The 25202-nt window shown below is 38.7% G+C and overlaps 4 protein-coding genes across 8 annotated transcripts in view; 3 read left to right on the top strand and 1 right to left on the bottom strand.

Moving 5' to 3' along the window:
* Window positions 1–9688, top strand: part of IntS1 (integrator complex subunit 1) — a 32207-nt gene extending 22519 nt beyond the window's left edge. Inside the window, exons 27-35 of the mRNA XM_076126960.1 lie at window positions 40–167; window positions 1247–1379; window positions 1792–1989; window positions 4956–5146; window positions 5535–5720; window positions 7553–7720; window positions 8023–8155; window positions 8476–8647; window positions 8987–9688. Of these exons, the coding sequence (XP_075983075.1) occupies window positions 40–167; window positions 1247–1379; window positions 1792–1989; window positions 4956–5146; window positions 5535–5720; window positions 7553–7720; window positions 8023–8155; window positions 8476–8647; window positions 8987–9198 (1521 nt within the window). The 3' untranslated portion in view covers window positions 9199–9688. The remainder of the gene's footprint in view (window positions 1–39; window positions 168–1246; window positions 1380–1791; window positions 1990–4955; window positions 5147–5534; window positions 5721–7552; window positions 7721–8022; window positions 8156–8475; window positions 8648–8986) is intronic.
* Window positions 9689–9738: 50 nt separating this feature from the next.
* Window positions 9739–12553, bottom strand: viaf (viral IAP-associated factor). Its single transcript, XM_076126957.1, has 5 exons — window positions 12399–12553; window positions 12180–12312; window positions 11757–11985; window positions 11169–11377; window positions 9739–10490 (listed from the first exon to the last, which is right to left on the bottom strand). Exons 1-5 carry the CDS (start codon window positions 12402–12404, stop codon window positions 10378–10380), a joined length of 690 nt encoding a protein of 229 aa, XP_075983072.1. The 5' UTR covers window positions 12405–12553; the 3' UTR covers window positions 9739–10377.
* A 220-nt stretch (window positions 12554–12773) lies between these two features.
* Window positions 12774–14368, top strand: Taf7 (TATA-box binding protein associated factor 7). The gene has a single exon (XM_076126953.1). The coding sequence runs from the start codon at window positions 12915–12917 to the stop codon at window positions 14142–14144; it is 1230 nt and encodes a 409-aa protein (XP_075983068.1). The 5' UTR covers window positions 12774–12914; the 3' UTR covers window positions 14145–14368.
* Window positions 14369–14847: 479 nt separating this feature from the next.
* The window catches only part of atl (atlastin GTPase), a 36941-nt gene continuing 26586 nt past the window's right edge, over window positions 14848–25202 (top strand). For 2 of the 5 annotated variants that reach the window (XM_076127122.1, XM_076127118.1), the window contains exons 1-2: window positions 14864–15002; window positions 15172–15273. In XM_076127122.1, coding sequence (XP_075983237.1) covers window positions 15240–15273 — 34 coding nt within the window. In that variant the 5' untranslated portion in view covers window positions 14864–15002; window positions 15172–15239. The other 3 variants (XM_076127120.1, XM_076127117.1, XM_076127121.1) reach the window with 3 other exon arrangements.

The raw sequence follows: 25202 nt of genomic DNA, 5'->3' as shown, positions 1-25202 counted from the left end.
AGAGGTAGTGATCATTATTGTGTTGTATGTGTCGTACAGATGCGGCTGATGTTCATGTCGGGCGGCGCCCCGTGGCGGCCGCTGCTGGTGACGCTGCTGGCGCACCGCGCGTCGTGGCGCACGCTGCACCACTGCCTCACCACGCTGCTGCACACCGGAGACGACTGGTAAGTCTTGTGTGCACGATGGAATCATATTTAGGCATAAAATATTACGTTTCATTCACGCATGTAGAACATTGTAGAAATTCGTAGAAATAAGTATATTATTATTAGAAAATTTTACTCGATAATAATAGTACGAAAGAACAATCGCGAACAATGTAAGCGGCGGCGATCCTTCGATCAAGGGCGCCGACTGTTCCCGAACGATCAAGAACGAGATAGACATATAGGCGAGTCGCGTACGCGCGAGCGAGACGGCGGCGTTCTCGAACCTCGCGCGGTGCGGCACGGAGCGCTTGATCATTCGCTTTGATTCTAGATTAGTGTAGAAACAATGTTTATGAATATAAATAGGGACGCGCGCTGCGTAACATCAGTTTAAGTTGTAAACTCATGGTGATCACTTGGAAGAAAAGAACATTGTACGAACATAGTAAATAGTGAATGAACATAGTGAATAATATAAGCAAAGTATTTTGTAAAACTGTACATAGTGAAATAATAGTATGAACATAGTCATCGTATGAACACAGTGAAGAAAATAGTAAGAACATTGTAAAGTACATAGAAATATACAGTCCACTTTGAAGATTTGAAGAAAATAAATATAAATATATTACTTCGCAACCGGTGTTCTTATTGGAAGAATAGTAATCCTCCACATCTTGCTTTGATGATATTACTATATATATACAAACATCGATTGTTGCTTAAAATTTGTGTTTTATATAAATACTAGCCATCTGCGACTTCCTCCATGTGGACATGTCTTTTTCTGTGTTCTTTTCCTATAAGGCGCCCATAGCAAGTTGCGCTCACGGTTCACAAATCGTTTACAGACTGTTCAGCGCAACTGGGTATTTGAGCTGTACATTATATAGGAAGTTTTCATGTCACAATGTTAGTTACCGTACTCCTCCGAAACGGCTTGACCGATTCTCATGAAATTTTGTGAGTAGGTCTGAGAATCGTCCAACATCTATTTTTCATACAGCTAAGTGTCACAATTTTATTTTTATTTATATGACAAAGCAACGTTTGAGGGGTCAACTAGTATGTAAATAAAATGGTTTGTGGCACAGTGGGTGGTCAGCGAGCGCCGTGCTGGACTTCGCGGAGACGTTGATCGAGTCGCCGCGCGTGTGGCAGGGACGCGACAAGACCACGCCCAAGCACTACGTGCCCGACGACACGCTGCGACTCACGCACCAACAGGTCTGTTCATAAGCATTGTATTGCCTTCATTTTATATTCTTTAGCCTAGTTAATACATATAATTGAAAACAGGTGAAGGTCTCTGGTTGTTTTCTAGTTTGCACAAAATAGTTCTTTTGGTGTAAAACATTAAGATTGGTTAGGAAGTGGGGTCACTATGTCGTACTTCAACTTGATGTGTAGTGATAATTTTTTAGTTGTGTAAAAAACTTATAAGGTTGTAATGGTTCATACAGCTTATTTTCCAGATATAGCAAAGTGGGTTGAAAAATTGAAGAAAAAGGAGAATATAAATACTGGTCCCAAAATTTTAAAAAACTGCCAAACTATCAGACAATAATAAAATGTCCGCAATTCAGTTATGAGATCCCGAAACCTATATTATAAATAACCTGTATCATTTCTCCTACAGCTGGGCATGCTGGTCCGCTACGTGTGCCTGGAGGCGCGCCACACGGAGCAGTCGCACGGCAGCGAGGCGGCGCGGCGGCGCGCCGACACCCGCGTGGCGCTGCTGCTGCGCTGCGCCCGCCAGCAGCACCAGCTGCTCGCCGTGGCCTCCGCCGCGCAGCAGCACCACCCGCTGCTGCTGCTGCTGCTCTATATGAAGGTACGACTCGCTTCTATCATCGGATGATGATGGACCGACCAACCGGAAAGTTTATTTTATGTGGTTTCCGAGGTCGAGTGTCATGACAACTCTACGTCACAGAATACAAATCCAAATAGAAAAGCAGCATAACTACACACCGCAAGTTAAGGATTTGATGATTCATTTAGACATGCACAAAGTAAAATCAAAATCAATCAAAATCAAATAATTTATTCATTTAGGTCAAATATTGACACTTATGATAGTCGTTACAATTACTGAATCTACCACTAGCTCGGAAAGGGGGTAGAGCCTTATGAGAAGAGCTAGCGAGAAACTCACGGCCACTCTTTTCAATCGCCAAAAGTTTTACAATGTGGTTGATACAATAATTGACCATGCGAGGAGCTGCCAACAATCAGCGATATAGACTAAACGTCAATTAAGTTAAATTAATATAGGTAGGTTATTTATTAGTCTCTGATCATACCGTATGTTGGGAGCACCTACTAGCATGTGATAATAAGAATATGGGCAGCAAGTGAGCACACTGGTTGTGAACATTATAAAAGAAAAAAAGTGACAGTTTTATGAATAACATCAAATTGTACGTAACATCACCTATTTGCATCATTAATTGCCCATATTTTACAATATAAGACCTACTGCTACTGAGTTTATACAATTTATAGCAAAGTTCCCTAATTTCAAAGAATCCTAATCAAGCGAGCGACTAATCCCAAGAGCTATTGTCGTTTAGATACTCATCAATTCTGTAATAAGCTTTCCTAACGAGATGTTCCTTAACAGCAACTTTGAATTTTGGCAGGGGTAAATCCATGATGTGCTTGGGAAGCTTGTTGAAGAAACGAATGCCGAGACCTACAAACGAATTGTGCACCTTGTGTAAACGATGATGGGGACCTACTAATTTGTGTCTGTTTCTAGTGTTATAATTGTGTCTATCGCTATTTGTTGCGAAAGTCCCTAAATTTTGTTTTATATACAACAAGTTTGCAAGCACATACTGTGATGACACCGTCAGTATCCCTATCTGCCCAAAAAGCTCTCTCAAGGAGTCTCGCGCTCCTAAACTATAAATTGCACGGATAGCTCTTTTTTGAAGGACAAAAATAACATCTATATCAGCAGCCTTACCCCACAGTAATATACCGTAAGACATGACGCTGTGAAAATAACTAAAGTAAACCAGTCTTGCCGCATCCACACCAGCAAACTGTCTTACTTTTCTGATTGCGTACGCGGCGGAGCTGAGTCTCCCCGAGAGATGCGCTATCTGAGTGCCCCATTGGAGCTTGCTATCCAGACTGATACCTAAAAAAGTTGCCGAATCTACCAAATCGATAGTTTGCCCATTTACGACTATGTTAGTACCTGAATTCCTCGCGTTGGGCATAGTGAACCTAATGCACTTAGTTTTGTTAGAGTTTAATAACAGATTATTACAAGTGAACCAGTTGTGGACCTGTTCAAGAATACTATTGATATCAATAAAACAAGACTTCGAACGATCTAAATGAGTGAAGTGTCATCTGCAAATAATATAATATCACATAAGTCCTGCACCTGAAAGGGGAGATCGTTTATATATACGAGAAAAAGAAACGGACCGAGTATCGAACCCTGAGGCACGCCGAGAGAAACAGCTGAACCTGAAGACCTTACACCATTGATATCTACTCGTTGAATCCTGTTACTCAAATATGACGCAAGTAAATCGAGCGCTGTATCCCTAATTCCGTAGTGGTTTAGTTTCCTAAGGAGCGTATTATGTTGGACACAGTCAAATGCTTTGGAGATATCGCAGAACACCCCAATGGCGTCCTGGGATGTCTCCCAAGCATCATAGATATGCTTGACGAGCGAAATACCTGCATCGATTGTTGACCTACCCTTTGTGAAACCATACTGTTTACCATGAAATAGCTGATTCGAGTTAAAGTGACTTTCGAGCTGCTCTAAGATGACCGTTTCGAAGATTTTGCTAACCGCAGGCAAGATGGAAATGGGCCTGAAATTGCTGGGCTCACTCTTAGATCCCTTCTTAAAGAGTGGTACTACTTTACTGTGTTTCATTAAGTCCGGAAACACACCAGTATCTACGCGCCTATTAAATATTAAAGCCAAATGGGGGGCTATTTCCAGGATGATACTTTCTACTAATTTAACAGAGATGCCCCAGAGGTCAGGTGTTTTTTTGGAGTTGAGCGACCTAAAAGCCTTAACTACATCATTAGAGTTGATATGTTTGAAGAAAAAAACACTACCACACTCTTCTACACTATTTCGAAGTAAACATTCTGCCTTGGCAGGACAGGAATTCAAGGAGCTAGTTGTAGCTGTGGGAATATCAGCGAAGAAAGTATTGAACGTCTGAGCAACCTCTAAGTTGTTGGTGATAATCATGTCATTTACTTTCAGTTCCAAATTATTTTCGCGCTGGATAGCACGACCTGTTTCGTTGTTAATGATATTCCATGTGGTTTTGATCGTATTGTCTGAGCTTTTAATTTTGTTGCTTAAGTGTAAGGATTTAGCAGCAACACAAGTTCTCTTAAAAATTTTTGAATAGTTCCTAACGTATTCAAGAAATTTAGGATTAAAATTGAACTGTTTCATGGAATAAAGCTCATACAACCTAGCTCTACTTTTATAAATACCTGCTGTCGCCCAATCGCAAAATTTGAGTTTCCTATTGTTATCTAGTAGTAAAATTATATACGTTTTATTTCATAATCTTTTTACAAGTATTTTAAATCATGATAGCATTTTTGATCTATCATATAATCTACCACCGTTACGGAGGTGGTAGATTAAAAATGCTGTTACTCGTGAAGAGAAACAGTAAGAAACTGGGGTAGACCGGGTTAATATTTTCATGTAAATCTTTTATTACCTAAAAACACGCTACACTAGCAAACACTTCTATTATCCAACTATAACGTTATATAACTGTTCCCCAGGTGCCGAAGATCCTGCCGCTGCTGCTGCAGAGCGGCGGGCGGCACCGGCACTACGCCCCGCTGGCGTGCTGCGCCGAGCTGTGCGGCGCGGCGTCGCGCAGCACCAGCGCCACGGACCGCGTGTCGCACTCGCTGCTCACCGCCATCTCCGCCGCGCCGCAGCATCCGCACAACAAGGACCTCTCGCAAAAGTATGTGTACTTTCCTTATAGAATGTGTAGACAAAGATGTATTAAATATTTCACGTTTAGCTCTTGAGAGCATATCCATGTTGTTGTACTAAAAGTAAAGCTTGCGGTTTGAATCGACCGTGAATCAGAAATCAGTTGTATACACTACCGCTAACCGCTTAGGCAGAGATCATCAATAAAGTTATTCACATAAGTCAAAAACATATCCTGATGGCGTAACCAACGAGCATTTACATGAAATTTCAAAAAGATATGTACGTAATTTTTAAGCTCGCATTTGATTCCCGAACATTAATTTCCATTCTCATCATAACTTTTTCAGTCGTCAAATACATATTTTCGCATTTATAATTTGAGTATGTATTACAACGTGATATGACGTGTGTAGAGTGTGGCGCATGGAGGCGGACATGCGCGGCGTGTGGGTGCGCGTGTCGGGCGCCGGGGGCCGAGCCCTGGCGCTGGCGGCCGCGCTGCTGCGGGGCGCCACGCCGCCCGCCGCGCGCCACCACGCGCACCTGCTGGCCGCCATCGAGGTGCTGCCCGACCACGAGCTCTTCGCCACCGAGACACTGTGAGTATACGTCCTTTGTCTGCTGTTTATTTGTAATACAGTAGCCGCGCTGCTGCGGGGCGCCACGCCGCCCGCCGCGCGCCACCACGCGCACCTGCTGGCCGCCATCGAGGTGCTGCCCGACCACGAGCTCTTCGCCACCGAGACACTGTGAGTATACGTCCTTTGTCTGCTGTTTATTTGTAATACAGTAGCCGCGCTGCTGCGGGGCGCCACGCCGCCCGCCGCGCGCCACCACGCGCACCTGCTGGCCGCCATCGAGGTGCTGCCCGACCACGAGCTCTTCGCCACCGAGACACTGTGAGTATACGTCCTTTGTCTGCTGTTTATTTGTAATACAGTAGCCGCGCTGCTGCGGGGCGCCACGCCGCCCGCCGCGCGCCACCACGCGCACCTGCTGGCCGCCATCGAGGTGCTGCCCGACCACGAGCTCTTCGCCACCGAGACACTGTGAGTATACGTCCTTTGTCTGCTGTTTATTTGTAATACAGTAGCCGCGCTGCTGCGGGGCGCCACGCCGCCCGCCGCGCGCCACCACGCGCACCTGCTGGCCGCCATCGAGGTGCTGCCCGACCACGAGCTCTTCGCCACCGAGACACTGTGAGTATACGTCCTTTGTCTGCTGTTTATTTGTAATACAGTAGCCGCGCTGCTGCGGGGCGCCACGCCGCCCGCCGCGCGCCACCACGCGCACCTGCTGGCCGCCATCGAGGTGCTGCCCGACCACGAGCTCTTCGCCACCGAGACACTGTGAGTATACGTCCTTTGTCTGCTGTTTATTTGTAATACAGTAGCCGCGCTGCTGCGGGGCGCCACGCCGCCCGCCGCGCGCCACCACGCGCACCTGCTGGCCGCCATCGAGGTGCTGCCCGACCACGAGCTCTTCGCCACCGAGACACTGTGAGTATACGTCCTTTGTCTGCTGTTTATTTGTAATACAGTAGCCGCGCTGCTGCGGGGCGCCACGCCGCCCGCCGCGCGCCACCACGCGCACCTGCTGGCCGCCATCGAGGTGCTGCCCGACCACGAGCTCTTCGCCACCGAGACACTGTGAGTATACGTCCTTTGTCTGCTGTTTATTTGTAATACAGTAGCCGCGCTGCTGCGGGGCGCCACGCCGCCCGCCGCGCGCCACCACGCGCACCTGCTGGCCGCCATCGAGGTGCTGCCCGACCACGAGCTCTTCGCCACCGAGACACTGTGAGTATACGTCCTTTGTCTGCTGTTTATTTGTAATACAGTAGCCGCGCTGCTGCGGGGCGCCACGCCGCCCGCCGCGCGCCACCACGCGCACCTGCTGGCCGCCATCGAGGTGCTGCCCGACCACGAGCTCTTCGCCACCGAGACACTGTGAGTATACTTCCGTTGTCTTTTGCTTATTTGTGTTATACAGAAATAATATTTAAAACGTGATTAGTTTTATGAATATTACGTAAAATTTTACAAATTATATATTTATGAATAATATGAAATAACTTCCAAAACATAACTCTTAATACAATATTGCTAACGGGTTTTAAACGAGATCAGAATTTAAAGTATACGGTACACACGGGTGTGCATGTTCGTGTGCGTATGCGTGTGCGTATGCGTGTGTATCTCCTGAACAAGTGTGAGCTCACTTTCTGAATGATGAGAGTCACAAAGGTCACATGCTGTATGCGTTAGCGAAGCTACGACAGATTGCAGGCGTTGCAGATGATGATTCGAATAGACATATAAATACCTGTCAGTGTATGTCAGTTTCCTATTTACAGCGTGGCTCAAAGTGTCATAGTTTCTTAGTCTTGTCTTGCCATCGTGAACGATTATAACGGCGCGGTATGTCGCAGGTCGGAGGTGCACAGCATCCTGGAGTGCTTCCTGTCGACGGCGCGGCTGCAGGGCGGCGGCGCGGGCTGCGGCGTGCTGCACCGCGTGGGCGCGCTGCTGCGCCGCTACCTGGCGCTGCGGCCCCAGCCCGCCGCCGCGCTGCTGCACGCGCACCGGGAAACTATCGCGTGAGCATATCTCTCTACACCACTGTACTCCCCACAATATCTAATTTTAACATCGTACTCAGTCAATCGCTCAAAACCTCTCAATTTTCTTCCAAATCCCTTAACTTCGAGTCGTAATACAATACTACTGGAAGAAAGACAACATTTTGACAGTTTTGCAAATTGAAAGTGGATTGTACCACACGCATCATTGGACCAAACTTACAATGCACTAAATAACATTTAACGCAAAAATTTCTTAAAAAAGAAGCATTCTTTGAAGCTCTTTTACTTCTATGATATGATATGATATGATATTCCAGTTCAACTCCCGCCCTGAGCTCGTTGCAAGCGGGCGAGGTGTCGGCGCCCGCTTCGGCCGCGCCGCCGCCGCACGCCCTGCTCGCTTTACAGCGACGTAACGATACACCGGAAAACTTGCACTGGTTATTACAGGTAATTAGTGTAGCATATTTAAATATTATTTCAACACTTCTAGCGTCTTATAAAGAATTCTTTTTTTTTTGATTTGTCAAGAATGTCGGAAATGTTTGTAGAATTTTTATTTGTTTCATTATATTTTCACTTATTTTAGCGAAAGTGTATACTTACTGCCTATTATCGTCGTATTTATCGTCAACTCGATAACAGAATTTGTTAAAGTGCAAATGAGATGTTTTCTCCAAAAGTAACATTATATTTATTTTATCAATATATGTATTATTATTATAGAAAAATGTATGTGTGTAGTGTTCAATGCTGTCGTGTGTTGTCAGGAGGTGGAGGCGTGGGGGACCCGGCGCGGCGGCGCGTGGGGCGGGCGGCGCGCGGCGGGCGCACTGCTCCGCGCCGCGGCGCCGCTCGCGGCCTCCCCTCACGCTCCGCTGCGCACGTCGGCGCTGGCGCTGCTCGCCAAGCTGCTGCCCGCCGTGCCGCACACGCACCCCGGTAATATATCCACAACCACACTGACTACTGACTGAAACTAGATCACCGATTGCCGCGACTAAACCGATTACGAATGTAAACAGCCTTAAACTAAAAGAAAGCATAATATGTTTGCAATAAAACTTTCTTTAACCATAAAAGAAAATCATCGGTTAACATCACAGTATGACCTTCTATCGCACCAAACGAAACATATTGTATATCAGCCCCACCCTAAACAAAAGCATGCTTAAAAAATGAAATCCGCCTGTATACCTTTGAATCTAAAGTCAATAAATAAACAAGTCGCTACCTACTTCCATAAAAAAAGCCTATCAACACGTACATCCATTATTCCAGGTCTCCAAGCAGTCCTAGAATGTCTAGACTCCCACCAGCCGGAAGTGACCCAGTCTGTGTTAGACAAGCTACCGGACCTGGTGGTCGGCATGCAGGAACATGCTGCTAAGATCCTGATGCGAGTGTTCGAGCTGGGCATGAAGTCGCGCCACCCCGTGGAGCCGTGCATCGCCAAGTGTGTCACGACCATCAACTTACATAGAGGCTGCTAGCCTCGGCGTAGCGCTTGGACGTAAATGTCTGAGCCTAAAACTAATAATAACTATTGACGCTAAGAATAAGTGCATAGATTCCTAAGGTGCCCACATTTCATGGAGGGCGCTAGCGAATTCAAAAACAAATTATAAATAGAAAAGTATAAAACTGGTTTACAACTATTATGTAGAGGATGGATTTTTTTCCCCCATAAGCTTCAGTAGTAGAAGTTTGGGAACAAATCTATGCGACAATAAAATTATAACAAAAATTGATCAATATTGAATTACAGGCGAGTTTCACTATTCATAGCTAAATATCGAATAAGCTAACTGGCAAAAAAAGCGACTGAAAATGTATGAAAAAATCTTCCAGTTTTTCACTTAATAGGATAAAATTGGTGCATATCTGGAATTGATATAACATGCTAGCAAGTCTACGATTGCATTGTAAGTTATAGTCTACAATGTAATATAAGACGTTTTTGGGTCTTCAAAATAAGGTAAGACAACAATACTATGTATGTATGATGTAAATATATAAAAGAAAAAAAAATAGTTTTTTGAAAAAATGCAGTTTTATTATATCTCTATAACAATGCTCCTGAACAATCAGGATTTTAAGTGAATTTCATTGATAATGTCAGTTAGTTTCACAAACAATACAGTCACAACTAATTCATTCTAGAAGAAAATAAAAGTTTGTAATTTGTAGCCAAGAATGACAGCGAAACATTTAAAACATTTTTATACCACAAAAATGCTCACTCATATAAACCATTAGCTTTCTTGTTGTATGACTATAAGGACTATTTATCTAATATTACACCGGTCTGATAATACAAAAGTGTATTGTAGTAGCTTGGTTTGCTTGTCCCCCATATATGATGGGACTCACATTGTAAATGGCGAAACGTGGGTGTATTTCATACACCTCTGCCTACACCTTAATGTATTAAAGGCGTGATAATACGATGTACGTATGTGTTGTTTTGCTGAATAAGTTAGTGTAATATTAGACAACAGTCACAAACTTTCTTCAATAGTATACTCTGTTTTATTTGGTATTAAAATAGAAAATCTAAAAAATAATTTCTTCATAATACTTTATACAATAAATAGTTAACGCAAAGACCCGCACCGAAGCCACAGTCACACAACAGTGATGGAAGTCACCATCATCATCATCATCACTCATCACCAGTCATTATTGCCAAGGTCTGTGAACATCTTGTCTTTGATCTTTGGCCGAGGGTCTTCTGTGATCTTTGTGTCCACTGCGCCTACTTGTCCTAGGATATATTCGAATTCTGGAAAAGAAATTATGCTGTTAATTGTTAACTCCTAACACAATGTATAATTAAAAGATTGATTTACCGAACATAATGTTTGTAAACTTAAAAACAATCAGTCATGCCAACATAGAATAAAAGTCAACAAATCTTATCACGAAAAATAAGTAATTTTACAAATAATCGGACTTCCGCTAAGATCTATTATAATTTTGGAGGAAACATGTAATAAATCTCGCTTTCATATGTACCTAGAAACAATGTACGTAGTTGAATAATAAACAATACAATAACTAAAATCATATCTCTATATTTATAGAGTATGTACTTGAAACAACACTTCAAACACATTGAATTGGCTAGTTGACCGTATTAACGAAAAAGTATTACTTGTGCTCTTAAAAGGTTCATCTAAAATGCTCATGGCTATGTAATTTTTTCGAATAATGTTGAAATCGTAATTATTACAGACTAAAACATTTTATTAGGCACTCATTTCATACCAACGAATATATGAAACTGTGATTTCACTACACTGTACTTCTATACTAAAATGTGTTTTTGACATTTCATAAAGAGTAGCTGTTAATCAAATACAAAATTAGAGCAGCAACATTTTCATCTATACTGATATTATAAAGCGAATGAGTTTGTTTGACGCTAGTCTCAGGAACTACTGGTGCAATGATGATTTACCTTCAACAGTAAGTGAAGTGCCCCTAAGTTCATGTGATCCAATGAACTGTTTCTTCATGTCTCCCTCGAAGTACACGAACACACTGGGCAGGTTCCTCTCAGGGAAGTTGGGGATGCAAGTCTGAGCTACAGCCTTTATGAACTTAGTGTACGGGAACTTGGCGGCTAACTGACGCATGTACTGGTTTAGTAACGCACATTGTTGGATGCTGAAATATTGAGAAGAATGATGTTACTGTTATAAAAGTAGTAGATTATCTTGTCGTTCAATATAGTGTGTATAATCATGTTATAAAAATAAGTCTTTTGTAATAGGCTCTGGGAACCCAGAGATAAGGTAATTTTTAGGAGTAATGGATTTCAATCTGACTTACAGATTTACTGCAATTTTAGTCAAAGCAACATTAAAGTATTGTTCTAATGTCAAGTATGATAGATTAGACTTACAAAATAAGTGTAGCTTTAGTATTATTTTTTAGACAAAGTTCACTTAATAATAAACTGGTACATTTATTAAAACCTATTTTTAGTATTTTAGGTATTCTTTTTCTTTCCAAAAATCCAAAATGACTAATAATACATAATCACCCTTGTTTATACAGATGAATGACGACCCAGATGCCTTCCCCAGCTTTGTTCACCTCCTGTACATAGTCTTGACCGGACACCTCCCGGATGTCTCCAAACTTTGGCTTCTCAGCCAGCCTCTTCAGCTCAGCGATGCGCTTCCTTCTGTATTCTTCTATGACGGCCTCGTCTTCTGAGTCTTCCAGCTCATCAAGACCATCCAGGTCTAATTCTGATAGCTGTTTGTCCTCTAAGAAGTTGAATTTTAGATAAAACTTAGTAAAAAGAAACATACAGACAAAGAATATAGTAAACATTAAAATTTGCCACTAAATACACTATTTCGCCCCTGGAATATTGACCTCGGTCTCATTATTCTCGCATTTTCGTACAAATTAGTGATCAGATGTTTTATAACCTAAAAATAACAATGTTTACACTAACTTTCTTGTTGTTTCTGTTGAATGGTCTGCTCTATCATGTTAACGATCTCATCTTCGGATATTTCCTTCTCCTTCTGAGGCAGGATACCCTTGGCGCGAAGGATATCGTTCCATTCAGTATCCTCATTTGGGTTCTAAAAATAAACACCAAATATTACATGAAGAATAACTGTAAAACACACTACTTAATTTATGTGTAAAGTATATGTTGGCAGTTTACCTGCATTTTGTATTTTGACTATTTGTTTGTGTTAATTTTCTGATAAAATTATTAATTATTTATCGGAAATCTGACACCATCAGATGATTCACTTTTTGAAATGACAGATATTAGTGTTGCCGGAAGTTAAATTACTGTACGGCGTACGCCCATGTCAAAAATCTTAAAGTATGAACTGAGTATTTTCCTGTTATTTTAACGGTATACCGTCATGGTACACTGGGTCTTAGAAGCTCGTTGGTATTAGATAAAAATAGAGTACCAGTAACTTCAAATAAGTTATTTAAATCACGTTAAATACTTGGAAATGAAAACAAATTAATTAAAGTTTGCCCGAATGTGAATACTTTATTTTAATATACGCTAGTTTGGTTTATGGTTGGCAACACAAAATCTAGAAAAGTCTTTAGTGTCAATGTGTGTTTTGTAAATAGGTGAACACGATTTTATCAAATATTTCATGTATTTAGTTCATAATAACATATTTCATATGGAATAGAATTAAACAATATCACCATGAATCGAGATAAACGAGAGCCGGAGTACCCAACTGAGTTGGAGTCACAGTTTGTGATGAGGCTACCTGAAGAGCCAGCAAAGGTCCTTCGGGAAGTGTTGAAATCTGGCGAAAACTTGAAGAATCGGTTGACAATACAGATAGAGAACGACATGCGGACAGGAGAAGTTCGTTTCGACCACTGGCTGATGCACGCCAAGATCGTAGACCTGCCTACCATTATAGAATCAATGAAGACGATTGACAACAAGAGTTTTTACAAGACGGCTGATATTTGTCAAATGATGATCTGTAAAGAAGAGCCTGACCAGCCATCGACTGAAGAGGAATCACCAGCAAAGAACAAGAAGAAAGATCCCTACAAGGTAGATAAGAAGTACCTGTGGCCGCACGGCGTGACGCCACCTACTAAGAACGTTCGTAAGCGCCGGTTCAGGAAAACGCTAAAGAAAAAGTATGTAGAGGCTCCAGAGATCGAAAAAGAGGTAAAAAGACTGCTAAGAGCTGACAATGAGGCTGTCAGTGTCACCTTTGAGGTAATCAAGGAAGAGGAAGATCATCCTAAAGCAGACCAGCCACCAGAGAAAGTCAAGCCTGAGAAGAAGACCAAAGCTGACCGCAATGCTAAGAAAGAAAGAGAAAGAGAGCCTCCACCAACTCATGTTGATGTCTCTAACACAGAGTCCTCCAACGTTGTGGACATATTTGGCGGCAATGTCAGTGACTCTGACTTGGAAGATGACAACATCAATGTCGAAATGGAAGACAGCAGACTTTCGGCTTATGATAGCCGTCTTTCAGACACTAACTCTATGCACGGAGAAGGCTCTTCAAAGAGAGAGATGATGCCCACACAGTTCCGCTCACACATGTTCCAATCTCCGCAAGATATGGCTCCTAAATCATTTGCTGGTCACAGCCGGGCCACTACACCAGCTGCATCAGGAATGTCTAAGAGTGGAGGGCTGTCGTCAGAAGATGATGGTGACTATCAGCCCAGAGATAATATGTCTAAGGACAATATGTCGCTGAGGATTGAGCAACTGAGAGCCGAGCTTGAAGAACTGAAGCAGCGCCGGCAGAGAACACAGCATGAAATTGCTGGAATGGAGAACCTGGCTCTACGACAGAGATTCCAGGACATTCTGCACACTTTGAACCAAGATATCATGTTCAAGGAGATGGAATACCAAGGCCTTATAACTTTGCAAAACTCTGATGATATCTAGCATTAAATAAAACATTGTTAATAGAACAATGTTCAGTTGTGGTGACTGTGGGACGTTTAAAATAAAATGATTATGATGTCATATTCCTGTATTCCAGAATGTAATATTCCTTCTGAATATAAAATTATTATTATCTTTATAGGGAGATCTATCAGATTGTTTATAAATAAGTGCATAAAAATAATAATGTAAGATTCTATAAATTAAATGGTTTCTTCTTTGTACGTTTGATGTTTCAATTTTGTTCTAACAATAGTTATAAATCCCTATCACAAAAGGAGTGCATGCATCATTCTATGCAACCGAATATCAGAACTCGACACTATTCACATTACAGTATTTTGACAGTTCGCGTCTTAGGGTTGCCTGTTTATTTTAACCCTGAAAAAAAAACTTTATTTCGGACAGACGAAGAAATCTAATTATATAAAATCATTAATGTAAAATTCATAAAAAAATCTTTGCTAACTAGGTACAAACAATCCGGTGCAACCATGCAACTATACGAACGAACATCGGTGCAAGTGTACCCTTGATCAAAGATTTTAGGTTTAAAAAAATGCGTCATAATAAATTAATCATATTTTTTCTCTGGATTATTGGTAATTGCACGCAACGCTTTATCGTAAAATAACTTATTTTTAGTACGGAAAATAAGAAGAATTTTAAAAATCAGTTTAGCTCTGACTTTGACAGTATGACACGTCTTTTTTTCTCCGCAAGGTTGTCAACTTGCGTCGTGTTGGAAAAATTTTACGTCGCTATGTTCAGTCCAGTCAGAACTCGAAATAAATAAATTGAATATGGCTGAAGTCGAAGGACATAAACATCGAGAAACTAATTACCATGAGGGAGAAGGTAAATTATGTTATGATATTTATGGTTAGGGCGCGTTGTTAGTGTGTATCGCGGTCGTCTGTGCGGAGCGGCTGCGTCGCTGTGGCCCGTTACCCTCGTGTTACCTTTGTGACATTGAAATTGGGTTCTTTTTATAATTGCTGCGTGGATTGTGGTGCTGGGCCGCCAGGAGCAAAGCGCGCCGCCCACCTGACGCATTGAGTGGTACCGTACGACGTACGACGGACTGTAGTGAACATGACCGGGGGCGCGGACAGGAGCCTCCACTCAGGTATTACATGTTTTTGTTGTAATATTCCAATATTAGCCGAGGTTAAGTGCGTATTCACATAATTAGTGTTGTTTATTTGCGCGGAGTTAACCTTAGACGTGGAGTTGAACTTTGTTCGGTGGTGCTGCGTTAGTGCATTGTGTTGATGTTGCAAACTGTCGTGTGCCACAACATGACAACGTTATTGTGCAAAATATTTGAATTTGCTTCGTTCTCGCTCGGTCAGAAAGTCGCGAAGTGAGTGAAGTAATCTAAACTAAGCTGTTACTGGTAATTTGCCAGTCATAGAATGATGATACATGTCACAAACTTAGTTTCTAAGTGCTGACTTAGTCCAATATTAGTTATTTCAAGGTTACTGTGTATGAACTTTGTTTTGTTAATTAATATTCTACTTTCATAACAGTTGTTAGGTGATTAGTTGTTTTATTTTACTCTCGCTTGCATGACTTATAATTTCACACACCTGTGAGATTTTAACTGTAGTTTCATCTGTGCACTTTATTTATATTTTTCTGATAAAAGTTACCTTTTGTTTTGAGTTCTAGCAGTCAATAAGCAATATTAAAAGTTATTATTATCCTTATGTGGATTATTTTACATTGGATGAAACAAAGTTCTCGATGTTAAAGTTTTGGACTTGCATCATCGCAAGATTATTTTCTAGTTAGTTTCTCATTAAATATGAGAACAAACAAAAAATTATATTTAATGTTCTATTCTAGTGTCTGTCTACTTGTAAGCAGTACTAGTCTATTAAATTTTCCCACCAAAAACTACCATACTCTTTTGTCAGAAAGATTTCTTTTTTATTTAATTATTTTTAAAATAGGTGACTGGCCAGTATTGATAACAATTGCATTGTCATGTGTTTAGTAATGAGCTGGACAATGTTATCTCACATGAATACATAAACAATTATGTTTTGAAGAAATTAATATTATGAATGTTATGAGAGGCAACAAGCTTTCTTTGTGGTATCTTCAATATATTCTGAGGACCAAAAAAGTCTTTAAATCCGTTAAAAATTTTATAATATAGCTAACTTCTGTCCATGACTTCGTCCCCATGAATACTTTTCCCGGGTAAAAATCCTAAATATCTTATGTGTTAATCTGGGTTTTAAACTATTTGTGTACAAAATTTTATGGAAATCCATTGAGTAGTTTTTGAGTGAAAAAGAAACAAACATAGTTACATACAAATCTTTCCTAGTTTATTTTAAAGTTTGTATTGTTTGTGTACAATGTACTTGTATATAATTTTTTCAGAACATAATAATAACTTCTTAAACTTTATCAATTTAATCACTTTATTGTTGAACTTATTGCATACAGTAATGATAAACATTGACAATATTTTTGTCAATCTATTCAGTACTATTGTTATTATGTTTGTTGCTAAAAGTGATATTTACAGACATGTTGCAAATATTCTTATTAAAATACCTGTGACCGAAAGAGTTTGATTCAACTTTCATACAACAGAATTCTTTGGTCTCTGCCTACCCCTATTGGATCTTTTTTAATGTATGTATGTACATACTACAAACTTTTGTATTTGGACTTTTACAAGCATACAAATTTTAAACATAATATTTTTTGTTGTAGACAAGTATAGTGTATGGCAAAAGGCTCGCCTCTATTTTATGGGATTAACATATTAATTAATTTATAATATATGCTATTTAAATTGTTGAAAAATATATAATTATCTAATAAAACTATATTGTCTGTCTACCCATGCGACATCAGCTGGGACGGCTACTAGTATTATATATAGACAAGTATTTAACTGTCATATCAAGTTTAAACTATGAATGTAGGAATGCTATAAATCATTGGCAAGGTAAAATATAATTAGCCAAGATGACATAGTTCTATAGCAGCCAGTATTCAGATGTTATTGCTCCCTGTACCATAAAAAGGTCATCTTAAATGCTATGTATCTGAGAATAGAATTGTTTATAAATACTAATCAGTATGTAGTGTCTATACAGTTAATTCGCTTTATATTGAGACTACTTCATAAATTACAAGTTCTAGTGGCCGGTGGTTCTAACAAACTCTTGTTGTTGAGGTTTGCATGGAAATCAAATGAAGTTTGAAAACATTATCAAACTGTTTAACTTAGAAATAGACAGTGTTTTATTTCTGTACCTAGTGTATTAAAAGGTTTTCCCATTATTCGTTTATGAGAAGATATGTCGAAGAAACTCTTGAATTTCTCCAAATCTGTTATTAATTGCATTGACCTTATGCATATTGTGTCCCATTTTTTCAAACTTATTATTTGTCCTTAACCCAAATTGTCTACTGAAAGTTAATCTAGCTTATCTGAAATGTATAAAACTGGCAAAGTGCCTAGCGAGAGTTTATAGGCACCATTATAATGTCAATATTATTCTGATTGCCCTTAAAAGCTGTATTATTTGAAGGACATTTTACTATGTTCGTTATTTGGAGTAAACTAGCTGACCCGCGCAGCTCCGCTCACGAATTTTCCCGTTGAGTGCAAACTCTTCTTTAAGATAATTTTGCAAAACAATGAGTCGCTGGTTGAGCCGGTCTTCAGTTTTCGATTAATTTATATTTTTTGAGAAGATTAAATATGGTGTTTTTAAGTCAAATTGCGAAGCTTAGTTTGCGATTCTAGTAGACAAATTAATAATTATAAATATTGCGCTAAAGCCTTCAATACAAGATTATAATTGAAGGATATTGAAGTCAGCTACAAAACTTGTTCTATAAGATTGTATGCAGATACAAAGATTTAAGTACAACTTACATTCTGAACCAAGTATATTACCAACCAGTATTTTCTAACGAAAAAAAAGCGTACGCAAGCGGTTCTACCTGTTTTTGAGGCAGTTTTTTGCAGTGTCAAGTACCTTATTATTGTTTTTTTTTTCACTGCTGCCAACATTAAAGAATTAATTTTAGTTTTGATTTGGTGAACATCGCGTAAAAACTTTTTGCGATCTTGTTTTATGTGTTATATTTTAACTGGATTTTAGTAATTAGTTGTTGTTATTTCTAGATTGTTTTAAAATCCAGAATCGTTGATTTGTTTTCCCGAAGCTCTGTTTAAAATATTCTTTGCTGCGATTATAAATTATTCCCTGTCACTAGTTTCCAAGTCAATTAGCAAAGGAAAATAGCAAGCGCGAATTTCATGAATCACTTTTTTAAATGAATAAATCATTATAGTGAAACATCTGTAAATATTGTGTAGTGTCCAAAATATCGTGGGATTTGCGTCATCCACCCGACTGCTATGAATCACATAAATGGCAAGGGTTTCATCATTATGTCATCATGAATACCTTCACGGCCTCATACGAGCTGTTATTAACCTTTTATACCCATCGTTATATCGTTATTTTGTTCATATACTTATTATTATACTGCCTGGACGGAACGGACTGTTGACGGCTCAAACCATCGCTCTCCACTAATTGCACCCTCAAATTAATTAATTCCTATGGTTAGTGGTCAACCAAGTGACAAAGTTGTCCAAGCTATCCGAAAGCTTTTGACATAGTTTAACGACTCCAATCTAACAACTAGGACTTTTTACGTGACCTCTGGAGCACGGAGACGCTCAGATCAAATACCACTATGCGATCACCCATCTATAGAATGTCAACGGTTGCTTAACCTATTTTTCGTTAACCGACCGGTTAACGCAACTAGCTACGAGAATAAGAGAATCCTCGAATAAAATCAATCTTTAAAAATCGCAAAAACAGAATACAATGAGCTGCCTGCATAAGCTTCAAAATAGCAAAGAATCAAGCTTTTTTTTTTAAAACAGCTATCTTTAAAAATTCCCGTGTGTTTCTTCCTTGTTTATGTTAGTCAGTTTTAGTTCCGTAATCCCGCTGTAAATCTAATTCTTTGCATACTTTGCAACGATCGTCCATAAATCATTGGCTTCCTAAAAGCGTTCCATAACATTCCAGAATTATCAACTGGTGAGTAAAAATCGAGTATACATCTGATTTTTCAGGCAACTGGTCAGCTGCATACATTATATTTTGTTATACAGTTTTCAATGGGTATTCCATGGTGTTCCAATTCACCATGCCCATGTCTTAATAGTGACGTGTTCTTTTCTATAGATCAGACTTTCAGAATCATAGCTTTTTAGATTTATGTCAGACAATCTAGACAGATCAGACGTACTTGTCGGTACGTCTAACAGGATAGCATTTGCAATTTCATACAAAAAGGATTTTTAAGATTTTGAAAGCTAAACTTCTGCACACAGTGTGTATTGAATTGAGATAGTCACAAAAATCTATTCAACTTCTTGTAGGGACTTAACAAGAAAGTTTGACTCCAATGCAGTCTTTGCTAGAATACCACTGCAAAGTTTCCACTCCTCAATTCTAGTTCAAATGAATTAAATATCACGACTAAACAAAAGATATGAGGTCAACGCCCTTAAATGCGACAGTCAGACGCATGTTTTGGAATCCTCGAGTTTTGTTACTCGTAAAATCTAGATAAATAATGCCCACATGTCATTCCGTCATAAATCTTTTTTGTATGAAATATTTTTCGTTTGCAAATTACGCTTTTCATCTTTACCTACACAATACTATTTATTTGTGTCCACAACTTTACTGTTTTTTTTTATATTTCCGATATCAACCTTAATTTCCATGCCAACTAACTAACTACTTTAGTTATTTAACTAAAGGACATTCAACAACCCAAAACAACTTATCAAAATTATTACGGAAAAAATAACGGTATATATGTTTTTTTAAAACATTTTACACTTTCCGTAGAAATATACAGTTCGTAACCAAGTGACGTAGGTACTGCACATCGGCATGAGATACATAGGTACTGCTTACCTTGCAAACAGATTCGTTCTCAATACAGTACTCATACAATTATCATCTAAATATAACCGCGCCTGGGCCCGGCCCGGTTATAGTTGGTTTTGCCAAAAATCATTCGCTATAAAACAAATGTATTTATATGTATACATACATACATGTATAAAATACGGTACGTATCTATGTATTGCTGCGTTCGAACAGGTGTGCAGTTTCACTCTTAATGACAAGAATTCTTTTAATTGCACTTGTAGTTTCAAAAAAATTGCAAGGCATTCGCATGTGTATGTATTTTGTTTTCTATAGATATATTATGAAAGATTGATTTATGTAATTTCGTATTTCTTGCTTATTTATGGGCTCTATCAAAGCTTTGTTACCTGTCATGAAAATCAAGAAAATGTGTTATTTATTTAACTAATCGCTCAGATTGCATACTATGCATGCTCAGACGCTCTTACCCCCGGTTTCTGAAGTACATTTAACGGTAGTTTATCTATTAGATAGCTATTCAATAGCGTTAAAACTCATATAAAAAAACGATATTGAATAGATAAACTACCGTTAAATGTACTCAGAAACCGGGGGTTAGTCAGTTACGCTAACCGGTCGGTAAACAATCCGGGGTTTAAGAAAATCATACAAAACAAGACAAAGGAGAATGCTCAAAAAAAACCCAGGCTGTACACAAAAGTTATGTAACTCAAAAAAATAGTTATACTGTGTAATTGAATTCCCAATGTTTACCTCTATCAAATTCGATGGCTGAACATACTATTTTGCTATAACTTTTCAGTAGGGGTTTTCAATATATTTTTATATTTTTTAAATAAGTTACCTATATAAATGTTTAATCTTTTTTGAGTCACACATTTTTAATATAGGTATGTAACTGAGTTACAAATTAAAAATTATAAAAAATATATTTTTGAAAAATGAGTCATCATCACCGGGTCATATATGTCCCCACCGAGGGGCACGAGCCTCCCCTCTTAACAAAGAGGGGGATCAGGCCTTAGTCCACCACACTGGTCTAATGCGGGTTGGCAGACAATTGGAGGGCTATTATAAGGTAGAAAAGTGTTGACATGGTGGTAGATTGCTAGCCTATAGCCTATGAAGCACCAAACCCTTCCATCCCTCTACTGACTTTTGCATTATGCACGGGAAGAAATGCAGCTGGCACCTTCTATGTACTATGTAGTGATAGAATATAATTATTTTATTGTTAATTATTTTTTAAAAATCACAGTTCCATTAAAATTAATTATTTATTAGTATTAGATATTTACTTATACAATTACATTATTCAAAAAATAATCATTGTGATGAATGTTTGAAAAATATTTATTTTTTAAATTCACCTTTTAAATAGTAGATAATAGCAAAAAATAGTATTTAGCCATCGAATTTGATAGAGGCGAATATCTGGAATTGAATCACTCAGTATCACTAAAATTCTGAGCTACACACCGTTTGTGTACGGCCTGGGTTTTTTTCCCATACATTTTGAGCATTCTCCTTTACGCTGAAAATAGTATAATACTAAACAATGATATGGTATGATATGGCCGTTCCCAATCGTGGTCCATGATACAATAAATACTATTGTTGTTTTATTGTTCAATGACTTATATGTCTATTGTCTAATTGTATTTAACACGGGAATCCAGTAGCGTTTGTGCAAATCGTTCAAGGGCGTGGCGTTGATTCATTTAAGGTTTGAGATTCTTTATTTCTCACAAGAATACAATAATTCACTTATGTAAGAAAATTTAACAAGCACTTGTTCTGGTGGTTAAAACAGTTAGCTTTGATATGTACCTAGGTAAAGTTTCCTCTCCTCTTTTTGTTTGTAGATTCTGCCCGCGACTTCGTCCGTCGAAAAAGATTTCCCGGGATTAAATGTGTCCTATGTGGTAATTTAGTTTATAAGCTATCAGTTTACCAAATTTTATATAAATTTGTCTAGTAATGTTACTGTGAAAAAGTAGCAAAAATACATCCATACTTTAACTTTCGTTGCACAAAAACAACAAGTCGAATTCTTTGAGCCTGTTTGAGTTGCTTAGAAACACATTTGGCGATTCATTTTTTCCATACTAATATTATAAATGTGTAAGTAACTCTGTCTGTCTGTTACTCAATCACGCCTAAACTACTGAACCAATTGGCATGAAATTTGGTATGGAGATATTTTGATACCCGAGAAGGGACATAGGCTACTATTTACCCCGGGAAAATGACGCATTCCTATGAGAAAATTCAGGTGGCGGACGAAGTAGCGGGTAAAAGCTAGTACAACATAAATCGTGCATTCCAAGACTCTACTAAGTTGTAAGACTATCGTTACTATTTAAATCAGATTAAAATATAAGCGTACGTATTAATTGCATTCGATACATTCAAGGTGAACGCAAGTCGCACGCGCAGGCAACATCGTGACCTATATCTTGTGTTCAATGGCCCGTGAGATATGCCCACTATGTTCAGTACACTTCATAAGAATAGGCTGCGTAGAGGTCAGACTGATTTGACGAATTAGTACATGGGTTATTAGCCTTGTGAGATTTTGATGATGTTTATTGTTTAATAGTTAGATCTAGACAGAAACTGTAATTTCCGTATGTATATTCTTGAGTGTTTATTCGTGAAAAGTTTTTAGTTTTGTCTGAACAGTCTGCAGCTTGACATGTTGGAATTAGATGAGATTCGAGGTGTCAAATCGAGCTCTTAAACTCCAAACTACCGTATAAATTAACGTTGGTGTAAAGTGAAATTAATTAGATTGATGGATTTAGATTATTATTATTAAACGGTGTTTGATCACGCGCTAGTTTGGAATTTAAAAGAACGATTTGACAAAGGCTCGAATTTGATTTTATTGAATTCGAATCTGCCGGGAGTAAACACACTGTTCCTTGCTGGATACGTTTAATATATGTAAATATGAATGGAACTTTAAACTATGTTTTTTTAAAGTATATTTTGTCCTCTTCCGAGTCATCAACCATCACGCTTTCATCTAAAACGGTTCGCCAGTCATTTAAAAGAAGGACAAACAAACACTTTCACCTTTATCTGCAACCTTACAAGTAATTTTTAATTACGTTTACAAACGGAAGTAGGTAGTACTCTAGCATCAGTTCAGGAATGTGGCAGTGATGACGAGCTGGCCCGTTGATTAGAAAGCTGACATGACGCAACAAGTCAAATCCAATGTGTGGATAACACGCTGTTGGCTTGTACGTATGTTTGCCTCTGTAGTGAGTATAACTGCCGAACTCCAGAAGTCACGGGTTCCTATCCCGGGTAGGACTAAAATAAATATTTATTTCTTACATACATAAAATCACGCCTTATTCCCATAGGGCCAGGCAGAGACTAGAAAGTCACTTGGTACGACCCTTAAAAACTTTCTTTACTTCAAATATTTCTTTCCTGTCAAGAAATTGGAGGAAATTATTGTTTCTGTTTGACTAACTTCTGTTTATAGTTTCGTCCATGTCAGAAAGTCCAGTTAGTAGGTTTTGCGTGAAAGAATAACAAACATACATACATCCTCCATTCGCATTTGTAATATTATGATGTGTTGAATAAAATGTTTCAGATTACAAAAATTTGTTAATCATTTGGTGGCAGTTTGTCGTCGTTTGTCTTAGGGTCGTTTGCTAATTTGTAAAAGCCCCCGCAATACTAGATGAAAGTCTTGTCATTTCGTATAAAAATATCAGTTAAAATTATCACTTAAAACTTTTAGCGAGAGAAGACAGGGATACAAACTTACAAACTAATCCGTGATAAAAAAAAAACGATTATAATTGTGAGAACATAATGCCTTTATTATCCAGACTAAATAGATAAAGTAGTATTGCACTCAAAACTCAATGTTTTTAAATAATTCCACTCATTAAACAACGCAATGTAACTCAGACATAGAGACCTCATTTAATCAATTAAACGAATATTTATAGAAGTTGATATTCTGTCCGTACAATTCTATTGGTTATAAAATGTCCCTCAGCCTGTATTTTAGTATATTAATTATGCCTATGCAATACTGCTTATTCCGTGTAAGAATAGAATAACGAAAGATCGTAAACGAACCTTCAATATTTGACGAAGTTTCACCATAGAAGCTCACAGTTACTTTTTAAAATATCATCATTTAAAACAGCTGATTCAGAACTAAAAAGACGTTTGTTAAGTTTCTGACTTAACGTCAAACAAAGCAACTCACTTTCGATAATACCCGTGTGATTGTTCACAAATATTGTCAAGTTGCTTGCATAATTACATAGTCATACTGATTTAGTTAAACACATATACGATGGCGGATAGCCGTACTTTCTCTGCAACGTCACACACGCACACGTGTTGTGCTCCACGTTTGACATAAATTAACTGTTTGACAACATTACGTCATTGACAGTGGTGCCAACATAATAACTATATGTCATTGTAATCGTTACTTGCGATTATATGAATGGTAATTTTTACTGGAGAGATTGCGAGTGCTTGCTTATCTTGTTAAGTGCATCCGAATTTTTAAACTGATATTCTTTTTCAATTATGCCTTGATAAATAGGGGTTATCTGATCTTTATTTTTACTTTTAATATGCTGAATAAGAATCTTATCCACAATGTTTGTTTCTGCGGTTTTTGGCGCTTGTCAAACGTTTATTTTAGTAAATTTCATTTGTTCTTGTATACTTACGACTTCACCATTGAAAAACTATACATTACATACTTGTTCTCTGTGCTCTGCATGACCCTATGGGAAGGATGTATGTATAAATGTGACTAAAGATTTGTAGTTCATCTATCAGTTAGATTTATCGGACACTTGTCTAGGAGTGAACAATACAGTTTTAAATGCGATTGAAAATTAAAAGTTAAGGACCCCTTATTTGGTTACCCGCCGTTTCGGTCGATGCAAATCGATCGAAACGGCGGGGATGGGATGATCCGTTGCATTATAATATTAAGTATACAAGTCGCGAGTGTTTAAAATCGTTGTATAGCACTTCTAAAGCTACCTTTAGATTAATTAAAAACTTTCTACATGGTTAAACA

Source organism: Anticarsia gemmatalis, chromosome 19, assembly GCF_050436995.1.
Source record: "Anticarsia gemmatalis isolate Benzon Research Colony breed Stoneville strain chromosome 19, ilAntGemm2 primary, whole genome shotgun sequence".
NCBI classification, from domain to species: Eukaryota; Metazoa; Arthropoda; class Insecta; order Lepidoptera; family Erebidae; genus Anticarsia; species Anticarsia gemmatalis.
The sequence above is the reverse complement of the archived record's forward strand: the minus strand, read 5'-3'. Positions and strand labels throughout refer to the sequence as shown.

What these genes read in the sequence shown, in the direction of transcription:
- Taf7 (XM_076126953.1), top strand. Translation starts at nt 12,915, where the DNA reads ATGAATCGAGATAAACGAGAGCCGGAGTACCCAACTGAGTTGGAGTCA.
- viaf (XM_076126957.1), bottom strand. An exon ending in TCAACAGAAACAACAAGAAA is followed by an intron (nt 11,986 to 12,179) that starts GTTAGTGTAAAC and finishes TCAACTTCTTAG; the next exon opens with AGGACAAACAGCTATCAGAA. An exon ending in ATTCATCTGTATAAACAAGG is followed by an intron (nt 11,378 to 11,756) that starts GTGATTATGTAT and finishes TCAATATTTCAG; the next exon opens with CATCCAACAATGTGCGTTAC.